At 39.6% G+C, this 14,864-nt stretch overlaps 1 protein-coding gene across 1 annotated transcript; it reads right to left on the bottom strand.

Annotated features, from left to right (window-relative positions):
• Window positions 1-1,907: 1,907 nt before the first annotated feature.
• On the bottom strand, window positions 1,908-13,679 carry LOC137261178 (uncharacterized). The gene is made up of 9 exons (XM_067798884.1): window positions 13,624-13,679; window positions 12,102-12,177; window positions 11,020-11,211; window positions 10,583-10,603; window positions 4,665-4,817; window positions 3,260-3,624; window positions 2,700-2,805; window positions 2,263-2,342; window positions 1,908-2,103 (listed from the first exon to the last, which is right to left on the bottom strand). The coding sequence occupies exons 2-9, from the start codon at window positions 12,175-12,177 to the stop codon at window positions 2,029-2,031; spliced, it is 1,068 nt and encodes a 355-aa protein (XP_067654985.1). The 5' UTR covers window positions 13,624-13,679; the 3' UTR covers window positions 1,908-2,028.
• Window positions 13,680-14,864: the final 1,185 nt, after the last annotated feature.

Raw genomic sequence — 14,864 nt, 5'->3', positions numbered from 1 at the left:
GATGTTATTGACCCTCTCGGTGTGAATGTGGTAGACATTAGTAGTATGTGATGTTATGGACCCTCTAGGTGTGAATGTGGTAGACATTAGTAGTATGTGATGTTATTGATCCTCTCGGTGTGAATGTGGTAGACATTAGTACCATGTGATGTTATTGACTCTCTCGGTGTGAATGTGGTAGACATTAGTAGTATGTGATGTTATTGATCCTGTCGGTGTGAATGTGGTAGACATTAGTAGTATGTGATGTTATTGATCCTCTCGGTGTGAATGTGGTAGACATTAGTAGTATGTGATGTTATTGACCCTCTCGGTGTGAATGTGGTAGACATTAGTACTATGTGATGTTATTGACCCTCTAGGTGTGCATGTGGTAGACATTAGTACTATGTGCTGTTATTGACTCTCTCGGTGTGAATGTGGTAGACATTAGTAGTATGTGATGTTATGGACCCTCTAGGTGTGAATGTGGTAGACATTAGTAGTATGTGATGTTATAGACATTCTCGACCTGAATGTGGTAGACATTAGTGGTATGTGATGTTATTGACTCTCTCGGTGTAATTGTGGTAGACATTATTAGAATGTGATGTTTTTGCAAGTCCAGACTAAATGTGACCTGGTCACTTCAATACCCGCATTTGATTGTGAAATCAGCAATGAAGGTGACCCACTAAGAAGTAGTTGGTGTAAAAAACAGTCACATGACACGATAGCCAGTCAGAAGATGCAGAATATAAAACACACACGCGCGCACACACACACACGCACACACACACTTTCACTTACACAATCACACTCACTTACTCGCTCACTCACACACACAGAGAAAGAGAGAGAGACTAGCACTAACACACACACACACAAGAAGCTGACATCCTTAAATCTTGCTTTTCTTATGCACTCCATTTCTAAATGTCCTCGAAAGATGCTAACACACTCACTTACTCACTCACACACTCATTTACTCACTCACACACTCACACTTTGAAATCAGTGTAACCTAGCTTTTTGTTTTTCTGTCTGTCGATCTCTGGAGCCTAAATCGTTTATCTGTGGATTCGCTAGGGATTTTAAAATGTCAGTAGCTCCAACAATACTTTTTGTCAAATACATTATGAAGACTGTCAATATTATACGTCCGCTTCCTGTGGTTCACTTGTAACGTTGTACATTAAATGTCGGGGTTAAGTAGCGCCCTCTAACCTAAGAAATACATTATCGATAACTCTCAGAAAGAGTTAAATGTGTGTGTCCGATTATAGCTCCAAACTTGAAGTTGTTGACGCCAAAGCTAGGAGCTGTTGGGATATTCGTATAGGTCAAGAATTAAGCTGACTTTAGCATCACTGCATGAAAATTGTCTTCGACAGTCTTCTGTTAAACGTCATGCTTCTTGAACATTCTTTTTCTTCACGGTAAGGCGTAAGTTTCCTTGACCTCATGGACCCGTGAAGGTCCCTGGGTAGAATAGGCCTAAAAGGTGACTAAACTCACTCACTCACTCACTCACTCACTCTATGACCTCATGACAAGGTGTTGTGCAGGCCGTGCTACTTGAAGTACATACTGACTTCCTAGGCACGTGTTGAGTGCTGTCGGAAGTGAGGGGCACGCTTACCTTTTTTGCAAACACCTGGTGACATCACTGTTTTTCAGTGATCTATGCTTATGTTTCCCTCTGGGTATTTCTTTTCTGTGTAATCGCTTGTACGTTTTAGGCCATGAATAGGCGATCCTGATTCCATGGAGTTTCTGGTTTGAAGAAACACGGGAATAATAGGCCTTTTGTCTGTTCCAGTGATAGCTAGAAATCTCCTTCTAAAATAAATTAGGTTACCATTTCTGGATTCCAAACTTTCATAAACAGAGATCCAAGTGGCATGATGGCAGCTGTAACACAAGGCTTTGAGTGCTTGAAGGCGTTTATTGTGTCATCTGATTACTACGGTGTATATCCCTGTGAAGGTGTGGGTTCCTTGAAGATCTGGGGTCAAGTAGAATGCATGGTCACGGCAGGGTACATGGTCACGGCAGGGGTGTGGCTGGGGTCAGCTGTTGCACATTAGTGAAACTATCAGGGTTACATTTCCAGATCTGAAACTGAAACACAACTCGTGACTATTATGACACACCAAAGAAACTATATATCACAGGTTAGCTTCAGTGTGATGGTACGATCTGATCACGGTTAACAAACACGCCAGTATCTAACATGGCTGCAGTTGCATGCATAGCCGTGTGAATAACTAGAAAACTTACATTCCACAGCAAACCCAAGTAGTTTACTCTCTTGTATCCAGTCCCAATAGCCAGAGGGCACTTCGTCAGCTTGACAGTACCTGAAACATATCAGTACCTGAAACATATCCGGTCAGTAGGACTCCGTTGGAGACGTAGTAGGTTCAAGTCTTTAAGACCATCAACTTGTACTTGAACCACAAATAGGACAATATGTGTTAACTACAATTTATATAATACCATTGCACGGACTGTCCAAGATACAATGCATAAATATACACAAGTACATCATACCCACGTACACAGTACGTAAATATACACAAGTACATCATACCCACTTATACTCTACGCGGAGAACGCTACGCAGGTATATGCGACACAAGTATACGCTATATAAAAAAAACACGGCACTATTAGTGTAAACCGGTGAGAAATGAATACGTTCAAAGTATACTCACCAGTGATTGGTATACTGCTGGCGTGTAGGCCGTTTACGAGTATCAGTTGTCCGTTGTGAACCTTCACCGTTACCGGCACATAGGGGAGGTTTGGCGGTGGGCTGCCCTGACAGAACAAGATTGCATATTGTAAAAGATTGCCTCCATTTCCTTCAGTAAATGAAGCAAACCAAAAATGAAAAAGACTTATTCCCTTACGCCATGACCATTGGCAAGTGTTTAGCGACAGATTTGTCAGTTTGGGTGGATCTGGTGTAAGTAACAAATGTCAAAATCCAATGTCAGCGTCACTATTCGATATTAAACATTGCCGAATGACTGTTTCACTATGCAATATTAGAATATAGGCGAATCCAGAGAAGGGGTACAGGGATGCGCACCCCTTTTTGTCCTTGTTGTTGGGTTGTTTTTATGTATGACCATTTAAACTCGGGTGGAAATGAAGTGTGACACACACTCCACCCCATCCCCTAACCCCACGTTTTCTGTGCTGTGCAGTCTGACTGCTGAGGGCCCTACACAACTAAAACTTTACAGGGAGAATACCTCGACATGCTTACTGTATTGCTGGAGCACAGAGTGAAGGTGTTCGTGTTGGTTTCAATGTTGACACAAACTGTATCCTGACTATGGATCACCTCCAAGGTCGGGGAGATAGAGTCACAGACGCTGTTGCTGACAAGGACGCGATTCCCCGTGGAACCTGTTTGAGATCTGTAGTTGAACTTTATGGTCCAGTTGTCCCCTAAATCGTTGTTCTTGAAAAAAGGGACACTGAGGTCAGCACTTCCATCAAAGCTGCAAGCGCTGAAACTCCTACCCGGGACAGTGGCGAGAGTGACGTCAGTATTGGCCACCCAAAGCCAGTTACCGGAGTGGTCGTTCGTGTCCACAGCACAGGGAATGTACAGCTCATCCATGCAGGCTATCAAATATCACATACACTACAGGGAACAGAGTGCTCATCATTTAAAAGCAGGATATGTTATGAAACTCAATAGAGATATTTATATGTGTAATAGTGTATTATAGTTATGGAACTAGTTTATATTTGACGCAAGCTATGTATGAAGCGAAAGTGCAGATGGGATTCACGTGAACACTGCAGCTGATATATATACTCTTCCAAAAAGAAACGCATAATTCATTACCGAAGAAAGTAGTGTAAGAGCAATTACTTTGCGCAATGTCGATGAGAAGTTACAAATTCAGACGTCCATAGATAAAGAATTAGCCAACACAACAGCAGAAGTGGCAAGGTAGCAGGCCGTGATGTATGTCGAGTAACTGGAACAATGTGACGTGCAAGGACTTCGTTGATGCAATAGGGGTAAAAGGTTCGATTCACCACCGATGTACACTCGCCTCCAGTTTCTAAGGTTCCGGACTCTACGACGCCACTGCAAGCGACTGCGTCGACGGAAGTCTTTCAAAATAGGGGCGGCATCTGTCCTTCTTAATGGAATACCCAGGCAATGGATTCCACAGTTTGTCTGGAACTTCTCTTTAAATCATTGATACGCGCTGTTCTCGCCGTTCTCGAGCGACCTTGAGCGGATTTGGTCTGCAGAAAACGGTGCCAAAATGCAAGATATGGTGCTCACTGCAGACAACGACTCCATAGCTTCAAGACGGCGTATGGCGATGTTCCGATTTGCGGCACTCAATCACAGTATGATAATGTACTCTCTTCCCGGGAAAACAAATGATAAAATTAAACACACCGTCCTGCCATATATAGTGATCGATACCGCATGTGATTCCACTTAGACATGGGAAAGGTAAACTTGCCGAGTGTTGGTGCTGAAGCCGTTTGCAGTCACAAAAAGATGACGTTTCGGAACGGAACAATTTACATTTGAATTCTTTTTGACGCAACTACATGAATCCAATGTTCTCAAAATCACATATGCGTTTCTTTTTAAAGAAAGAGAGCGAGAGAGAGAGAGTATATCAATCCCTTACGTGGGAGCGAGGCGGTTGTGGGTATGTCACATTTACAAGTGGTTGCGTTGTAGACAGTTCCTGGTGCGCAGTTCATGTTGAACACCTGGCCGTTGAATGTTACAACGAAACCAGCTGGGTTGCTTGGGTCCACACTGTTGACAAGACACGGATCTGTTGAACAAATACAAGTTGAGAGCATCATATAAATATAAGTGTCATTTAGTGAAGTGCTGCATAGTGTGGTCTGGTGGTTCTGGCACAGTCTGACTGGGATGGATCACCATCACCTCGGGTAGCCCAGCCGCAACCCAGACAACAATCGTCACTTCTCCCGGGACTAGCTGCCAAAGGTTACCAACCAAGAAGTTAACTGAGAATATAAAGACTGTCCTACATACTTCCTTCGTCATTACCCATAGTGTCAGAAGAATAGGGCTCCCGGTGGGAAACGCAGACACTCTTCTTATCTTCTAGGCGTCGTCGGCTGGATAGCTATTGTGTTCATATATAACCAGCCCTAAAGTTTGACTTGAAACATATCTTTTTGAAATCACCCTTCATAAAAAATAGTTTTCTTATCAATAGCAACATGGCTATTATAACATATATGATCAGACAAAAAGTCTGGAAAATCATCAGGTCTAATTTTAATTGAAAAATCATAAAAAAACATTGAAAAGATCAATCCAGAAAGGGTGTTTTAGATTTCTGACATTTGTTTTTCAAAAACGTCCTTGCCATTCTTATAAAATTCCCTACAGTCCCTTATTTCCCCTTGGGATCTTTAGGAAGTAGTTTTCTCATCCAAGGCAACTCCAAACCTCTGACATACATGTATTCAAATATATCAGTCATGTCCAGTCCACCATCCTTAGCTGGTTCACACATGGTTTCTCTTTATCCTGCCAGGTTCTGCATGCTGTGAAATCACAGACTCTCTATCGCTTCTATGCGAGCCTTTTGTATCCTTGTTTTCATGTACCATGCCATGTTTTCCACACACAGCAGAAACATATACGGCGACAAGGGTTTCCCTGTCTACAGTCCTTTAAAACGTCAAAGGAGGAGGACATTTTGACATTTATACCAGTACAAGATTAATATCCTTATAAAAACCACTAATCCATCTTCTGATGACATGTTCAAAACCTAGTAAAATGTCCATGAAACGGAATGACATAGCAACATCAATTCTTCACACCATACCTGGGATATTTTGCTATTCTGTACAACCTACAGTGTCATAAAAGAATCTTATGTTGTCACCAATACGGTAGACAATATTTATTCCGACATCTGTACATTCCAAATTCCGACACCATTTTCTATTCCACTGACAATCAGGACAATCCGACATCGTCACCCCATACGGCTAAAAGCCAATCAGCCTGTCAATGGCCAATTGACCACTAACACCCTGTCCCTGGTAATCTCTTTGGCCCCCGCACTTGCTAATTGGGAGTTAATTAACAGTGTGAGAACGCAAGGACCTTTACTTTTACAAACCCATGTGAGGAGCCAATGTTTTGAAAGCTGAAACCGAGAACTTTGCACTGAAGTCAACAATGAAGAAACCCAAGCTACAATGAAGACATTTTAATGAAAGTGTGAAAACTGTTGTGATAGCACTACAGAGTTACATGCCCAAATTAACACTAAGGAAGTAAGTTTGCGTTATGGATAGCAACTTGTTTATTACATATGCTGCGACGTTTCGCATCTTACGTTCTTATTACTCATCGATCAATGATTACCAAACAAACTAATTCTAATCAACACTGTCAAGCAACACAACAGCTGAGAAAAATTTAGGTAATTATCAAACTGCTTTGTGAAATTCGACAACTAACTGTGAATACTACTTTATATGAGACTAGAGCATATTTATATAGCATGGGTCGGGCCTTTTTCACATCCGATGATTAGCCATTGTACACGTACACCCCGTACACCTCCAGCTCTGGTGTACCCTGCAGACTGACTCTCTGTGCTGTGCTATTCTCTATACACCACATCTTGTCCTCTTCCATTGAGAGATATGTGGAGGTTTGTGCTGGTACTGAGCCTGCTGAGTTTGATTTACTGACTGGTGAAAATGTTGGTTTAGATTATCTAGGGATATAACTATCAAAGATGACATTAGAGAAAGCTGACATTCACGAGCTCTGAGAGGACATAAACAATGGTAAACAAGAGTAGGCTGTGATGAAACTGACACCGAGGCTTTGAATGACTGGGTCGTCACTATCGAGAAGTATTTGGAAGAATTAGATACTAAATTCGAGGATCAAGAGCAAGTAACAGACGAAACAAAGTTATGCTATATAACGAGCGTGAAGAGCGGTGAAAGAGAGACATACTCTGAGAGTAAGGAAAAAGTTTTGACAGCTCTCAATAAGGCCAGAGTAGTGAAGAATCTCCCACCATTTGTCCCGAGGTATATAGGCAGCTAGTGAACACAGAGTTTCTAATAAGAGTGGGGACAAGATTAGGCCCATTAATCTCGGGTGAGTCATTGAGAACATAAGTGGCAAACGGGGAAATGAAGAGTCTTTTGAAGGATCAGGGTACAGGGGCGACTGGATTGCTAACGACCCCTTTCCGGTGGGATATTGGTCTTGACACGTGATCAATTTCATAAATATTCGAAATTGTCAAAAATAAGAGAAAGCTCTGCTCTGATATTATTTGATCGTCCATGATTTGGTTTGGATAGAGATCTCCTCTATTCAGACCCCCAAAGTAATTGATGGAATTACGGCAAATTTGAAGCAATTGCATCGCAAATGTAAACAAACGCAGCCCTCTCGCGAAACAATTGCAGCGATATCGGTAGTTTAGCTGTAATAACATAAACACAACGCCCCTATCGGAAACAATGTCGGTAATACTTGAAACACGCTCGGCCATCTTCGGAGATTTCTCGGCTCCGTTCCGTGATTTGTCGGTTGCGTCCTGAAACTCACACATCAAAACATGGCGTAACTAGGAAGACCACCCGTCTCTGTGAGTTTTGTATTTAGTGTTTACTGTTATCATTTTTATAATTATCCATCTTTGATCACTCGTGTTCAATGCGTTTAGGTATGAGGTGTTGTCAGAGCTGTAGGTTATATTTGTAGGAAAAGATCGTCACTGCAAAAGAGCGTCATAAGTCATGTCCCCGGAGGCTTCCGATGTTCAGACGTAAACAACCTCCAGGGGCATAACTTATGACACTCATTTGCAGTGATGATCTTTCCCTACAAAAAATAATCTATGGCTCTGATAACTCCTCATTGAAAATTGAACACTTCTACCGTAGCGAAAAAACAGCATTAGTATGAACAAGTGGCATCGACATTTTAGAAAGCGTTTCTATTTAGAAACAGATAATAATACCGATGACTTTGTTGACGATATTATATTAATGTCTCCTGACCCTAATTTTGCGCTAACAGTACATTTTGAAAGGTATTAAATGCTAAACAAAAAACCAATAAACCACCAGTCGTTAACGACATAATACCCGAGTTGATTAAGAATTCGAGAGATATTTTAGCACCATATTTAGAATTATTATTCAGTGTAATATTAGAAAGTGGTATTTTTCCAGCTAGTTGGATAATCGGTATTATTGGGTCGCTAAATAACAAGGCAATAAATAATCCAAATAATTACAGAGGCATTAGTCTTTTTAGTATTTTTAGTGAGGTTTTCACTTCTATCATTAACGAAAGATTAGTAACTTGGGGGAGGCTTTCAAAAAAAATAAATGAATCCCACGCAGAATTTACACATGGATATACGACTACTGACAATATGTCTATATTACAAAGTATTATACCTCAACACCAAAGGGACAAACGTTATACACTTTTCGTTGATTTCGAAAAAGAAAATTATTCAGTTGACAGACAAAAGCTGTAGTCTATTTTTAGTACCCATGATCTAAGTCCTAAAATGAAAAATTATGATTTATAACATGTATGAAAATGTTAAAGCTTGTGTTAAGAATAACAATGAATTCTCATACGCTTTTGATCTGCAACTTGAGGTAAGACAAGGTTGTATACTTAGCCCATTTTTATTCTCATTTTTCATAAATGAACTAGCAAGCCAAATTGAAAGAAATTATGAGCATCAAATAATGTTACACCCTGACCTAGTGCAAATTTTCTTTTGCTTTTTGCAGACGATATCGTGCCATTCTCAAGCCCCGATGCATGTTTACAAAATCTTATACAAGAACTTGAGTTATTGTGACAAATACAAATTGATTATAAATAGAAATAAAACTAAAGTAGTAGTTTTTTAAAAAGGGGGACGTTTATTTAAAAAACGAGAAATTTTTATATAAAGTTAAAGAATAAGAATGCACCAGTTCGAACAAATATTTGAGAATGTTCTTTAGTAATTGCTTATCTTGGACAGCACATGTTCATTGCGCTTGTTTGCAAACATACAAAGTTGTGATAGGTATCCTTAAACAATTAAGTGTACATGGAGATGTTTATATAACTTCATATCTTAAAATATTTGATGCCAAAATTAAGCCAATTTTGTTGCATGGAGCCGAAATATGAGGTTTGAATTATTGCAGTAACATCGATTGAGTTCAATTATGAAAGCATGCACAAGATTTCTTGGTGTTAAATCCAATACGAGGAATCAATGGTGTATGGGGGATGTAGTAAACACCTCATGCACTTGTTTACAAATATCAGAGTTATTAAATACTTGGTTAGAATTATTGAAAATGCATTCTTATAGGCTTCCAAAGAAATGGTACAATATGATTATGCTATTGGATAAAAATGGACATATAAATTGGGTTTCTTCTGTTATACATTTTCTATTCACAAAAGGGTTTGGCTTTGTAAGGGAGATCAGTATGCTCATTCTGAGGGTACGTTTATTTTAGAACTAATACAAAGATTAAAAGATATTTATTTGCAAGAATGGTTTGAAAAGATATCACTCTCCAGTAAATGTATGTGTTAAAAGATGTTCAAATGTACTTTTGACGAAATGTACATTGTCGAAATATATCTTTCATGTCTAAACGTTAAAACAGTATAGTATAGCGTAGAGCAGATTGAGATGTTCTTCACATGATTTATTTATGGAAAGTGGAAGATTTAAAAATGTCATAAAAGAGAATAGAACTTGCAAACTATGTGATCTTAACCAAACAGAAGACGAATATCATTTTCTCTTAATTTGCCTGCTTATCATTCCACGAGACAGGTGTATATCAATGTATGTATGTACGTACGTAGGTATGTGTATGTGTGTGTGTGTATGTATAACACGTCGATATATTATGTCAGTAAACAAAATACACACACAGAGTTACACACACACACACGAGCATAATGTATGAACGCTTTACACTGTCGATAATAAACCCATTGACATACATATACATGCAAATACAGAATTTGTTTTTCTTTTTCCTGTATTTACCAAGAACATAACTATGACGCATTAATCCCATGACATAAGCCAGTTACAATATATGGTATTGTCTGAAAAGTATTTAAGCAAGGAGACATTGACGTATCCGACACTCGGTACAATCTGACGTGACTTTCCCTGTCCCAGTGAGTGTCGGATTGTACAGAGTCCTCTGTATATGCTGGAAATAGAGTCAGTTTGGCCGTTATTATTTAGAATTGGGAGAGCCTTTCTGCAATGTCGGAAAAGCCATTTTGTAAACTACATTAAGCAAGGAATTGGTCCTCCAGTTTGTAATACAACGCTTAGGTTTATCACCCTTAGGAATACTAGTAATGACATCCCTACCAGGATACATACAAATATACCGACAGAAGACCTGTTCTGTCCCTACTAACTACCAGGACATAAAGATATACCGATAGAATACCTGTTCTGCCCTTACTAACTACCAGGACTTCAGTCGGCCAATAGACGAGTGGTTAGACGTTACTTACTTGGCGTGGTGGTGGGAGACGCTGAAACAACAAATGTACCACGTATATTATTTCATCATGTTATTTACTTTACATTCTAAAAGGCGTTCTTCATGGCATGCAGTCTGGTTAGGGTGAAGAGAATTGTTTGCAATGTAGATTGAATATCCTTTATGAAGATATTCTACATTTGCATATACGTACTGTACAAGGATGTATTTTACACATGCATGCGTCCTACACTTCTATATACTTGAGTGTATTCTGCACTTTCATATATTTAGTATACATGTGTGTACAGTTGTCACAGTGGGGTGCTAAGGCAAGAGTGAAATGTACACACAGACTAAGATCACGGTCTTCAAACTAACTTAAGCTGGTACTTAATTGTTGAGAAATATCCTTAGCATAGCTATAAATGTGTACACATTCACATTGGCAGAATTTAAATGTCTTACTAGTGTAGGCGCAGGACGTGTCAACTACACAGGACCAGATCTGGTCGTTCCAGGTCATCCCCGAGGGACAGTGTAGGAGGGTGTACTCTCGGGTGGTGTTGTCACATTCGTAAAAGGCATAGCAGATAGTTGGGTGCTTCACGTAGCCGGCTCCTCCTTTGTACACACAGTCACCACACACACTTGTAAAGCCTGTAACAAAGGACGCAGTCACTACACATACTTGTAAATTCTGTAACAAAGGACAGTCACTGCACACAGTTGTAAAGCCTGTAATAAGGAAAATCACTATAGACAGTTGTAAAGCCTGTAACAAAGGACAGTCACCACACGCAGTTGTAAAGCCTGTAACAAAGGACCCAGTCACCAAACGCAGTTGTAAAGCCTGTAACAAAGGACCCAGTCACCACACACAGATGTAAAGTCTGTAACAAAGGACACAGTAACCACACACAAATGTAAAGTCTGTAACAAAGGACAGTCACTACACAGTTGTAAAGCCTGTAACAAAGGACCCAGTTACCACACACAAATGTAAAGTCTGTAACAAAGGACACAGTCACCACACACAGATGTAAAGTCGGTAACAAAGGACGCAGTCACCACATACAGATGTAAAGTATGTAACAAAGGACACAGTCACCACACACAGATGTAAAATCTGTAATAAAGGACACAGTCACTAAACACAAATGTAAATTCTGTAACAAAGGACAGTCATCACACACAGATGTAAAATCTGTAACAAAGGACACAGTCACCACACACAGTTGTAAAGCCTGTAACAAAGGACAGTCACCACACACAGATGTGAAATCTGTAACAAAGGACAGTCACCACACACCGTCGTAAAGCCGGTAACAACAAAGAACATAGTCACCACACACAGTTGTAAAGCCTGTAACAAAGGACACAGAACTTAACTGACAAAAACAAAAAGACAAAAAGAATTCTGTGCTAAAACAGAATTGACGGTGAACCAAAGAGCAACACATTAGCATATGATTTATCATAAAATAAGACAACCATATGATATCTAGCTTTACTACATCTAGCAACATCACACGGACATAGACACATACCTGTTGCGTTGATCGACCAGCAAAGTGTAACCAACACCATCAGACCTAACGCCCGTCCTGACATGTATCTTGTCATCTGGAAACAAGATGCTAATTTATAATATAAATGCAGTACACACGCAGCACCAAACGCAAACAATAACTTTATCCAGCAAAGGTTCAGGTGTTAAAAAACAAAAACAGAAGGATACAACAGATGGTGATAGTTTTTAACTGAACGCAGAGTCGATTTTACATTATTTGTTACAGCAGTATTACAGCTGTATAATGTTTGTAAACAAGTCGAATCTGGACCCGACAATTCAGTGATTGTCACCAGGCGATACGATGACAGAATACGTGTTTATAAAATCATGATGACACCGGGTGTTCGCGTAAAGATGGGCATACCATATCCTGAAATAATTTATTTCCGAGATGTTTGGCACAAGAAAACTAGAGAATTGCATCGTGTAGTAAGTGTTGGAAATGTCCCCGTATATCTACCATGAAACGTTTTCAAAGTTCTGCTGATTCAATGAAAGTTGTTGCTTTCATCAATCAACTTCTGTGCAAGGGTGGCATGACGCTCTTTGAAATCTTGGTGAGAGGAGCCTGCTCAGTTTTGTGTAATGTGAACACCAAAGGCCGGACGGTGTTGCTGGAATATTGCTGGAAATGGACGGAAAGTTGACTCATGGCAAGTTGAAATCAAATCTTTCGTCATACACTCTTTTGGATAGTTTTTTTTTCACTCTGAATCTTCATGTATAGATCTAAATATGGAACACTTGATGTGATTTCAATGTTGTGTCCTTAATTTTCAAGTTCATTCGGGTAAATCAGAGGAATTGGCCGGCTGTTCGATGGCTAGTGAATGATATACCTGTAATGTAAGGTCTTTGTCAAACTGCCTTGGTTTGCTAACTTAAGCACAAATTCTTATTTATGTACACACAGAAACTGACCAGCAAAGAGGGGAACACAACTGGCGCCCATGGTGATGCCTTCGACTTGTCGACTGATTTTACCTCCAAATTGTATCAACGAGAACACATTTCATATATTGATTTCTCAATAAACCTAAAACGACATTTGCTTTCATCTTTTACAAATCGTCCCGAACCTCCGAGGATTGATATATAAGTTTGTGTATCTGGGTCCACCACGTCTGTTTGCTCAATGCCACCTAGATGAAGGTTTTCCTTAAGTCTGGCATGTAGGACAATAATACGCAACGTTCAAAATCAACTGATCACAAATGTCTTGTAGAAGTTAATACTGTAAATCTGTAATATACCCATGAACTAGCAGGAAGTTCATAACATAAATCTACACCCCTGCCCTTCCTTGACGCGAGAGACAAAGCTCTTGTCCGCCTAGAAGGAAATTATAGACAATTATGAATTACCCAGAGAATAGGATCAAACATGGACATTTGTGGTGATTACTTTTAAAAAAATTCTGATTTTTCCTTGCCAGCATAGGATAACCTACGTTCCTGACATGTAACATATATAAAGAGGCAAAGAAAACAACCAACCTTGGATGTCCCTGCGTTCCGTCGGCAGGACAATTGCAGTCCGTTGAGTTTATATATATAGCTTGGCATCTTAAGTATTTTTTAAATGAATGATTCATGCGTATTTTACTCTCGAAATATCCATTTTATCTCCGAACTATTTCACATAAGTAATGCACATCACATGGGAACATAGCCTGGAACATCGAGACCCCCAGTCAATCTCGTCTATCAGTTAATGTTGTGATACCATCTCTGTGTTCACTGAATGTTTATTATGTAGTAGCCCCGAGTAATGCATCATGGACCCTGACTGTCTGCACAAGAAGCAAACATTGCATAACGCGCATGTTTAATACTTGAAATGATACATAACAACGTGTTTCGTGTATGTCAGGTAAACGCATGTTTCACCTTTGGTTGTACATATCAGATAATGACAGGATGCATCTTGTGTTGTGTATGTCACATAAATAAATGGTGTACCTTTGGTTGTGTATTCCAGGTAAATACATGATGCACGTTTGGTTGTGTATGTCAGGTAAATGCGTGATGCAGCTTTGGCTGTACATGTCAGATACATACATGATGCATGTATGGGTGTGCATATTAGGTAAGTATATGAGGCAGGTGTGGATGTGCATGGCAGATACATATATGATGCGTCCTTGTTTGTGCAGTTTGTGCAGATCAATACATGATGCACTTTTGATTGTGTAATGCCAGACAAATGCATGATGCACCCATTGCAGATATGACAGGTAAATAAATACATCTTTGGTTTAGCTTGTAAGGTCAATGCAAGATGCAACTTTGGTTGTGAGTGTCAGGTAAATATGTGATACATCTTTGGTTGTGCATGTTAGGTAAATACATGATGCACCATTGGTTGTGAATGTCAGGTAAATGCATAAGTTGTTTCAAAGGCATTTAGAAGTTGGTGGGGTCAAACTAAAAATGCTGTATGGTTCAACATTTATTTATTATACAGGTCACAACGTTTCGAGACAGTTCCTAGTCTCTTCTTCAGGTGAAGTAAGGGTAAAACTGAAGGGATGTAGTTTATAGAAGAAGAAGAAGGGTTTATTTGTATAGAGGCCATACAACCCATAGAACAAGATGGTACAATAGTGATCTTGGTTACCAGTTTCATGAAACAACGCTAACAGGAGCAGAATAAACATGTTCTAAGTACTTGACAAAGTTATTTATGCTATTAATGTCTGATGATGTACATATGCTATGGAGGGAATAATAGTATC

This window comes from Haliotis asinina, chromosome 14 (genome assembly GCF_037392515.1).
Source record: "Haliotis asinina isolate JCU_RB_2024 chromosome 14, JCU_Hal_asi_v2, whole genome shotgun sequence".
Classification (NCBI taxonomy): domain Eukaryota; kingdom Metazoa; phylum Mollusca; class Gastropoda; order Lepetellida; family Haliotidae; genus Haliotis; species Haliotis asinina.
Note: the sequence above shows the minus strand (reverse complement) of the source record. Positions and strands in the feature narration are given on the sequence as shown.

Coding starts and splice junctions, on each gene's coding strand:
- LOC137261178 (XM_067798884.1), bottom strand. CDS start 12,177: ATGACAAGATACATGTCAGGACGGGCGTTAGGTCTGATGGTGTTGGTT. Junction 11,212..12,101: donor CTGGTCGATCAACGCAACAG/GTATGTGTCTAT, acceptor CCTTTGTTACAG/GCTTTACAAGTGTGTGTGGT. Junction 10,604..11,019: donor CACGTCCTGCGCCTACACTA/GTAAGACATTTA, acceptor TTGTTGTTTCAG/CGTCTCCCACCACCACGCCA.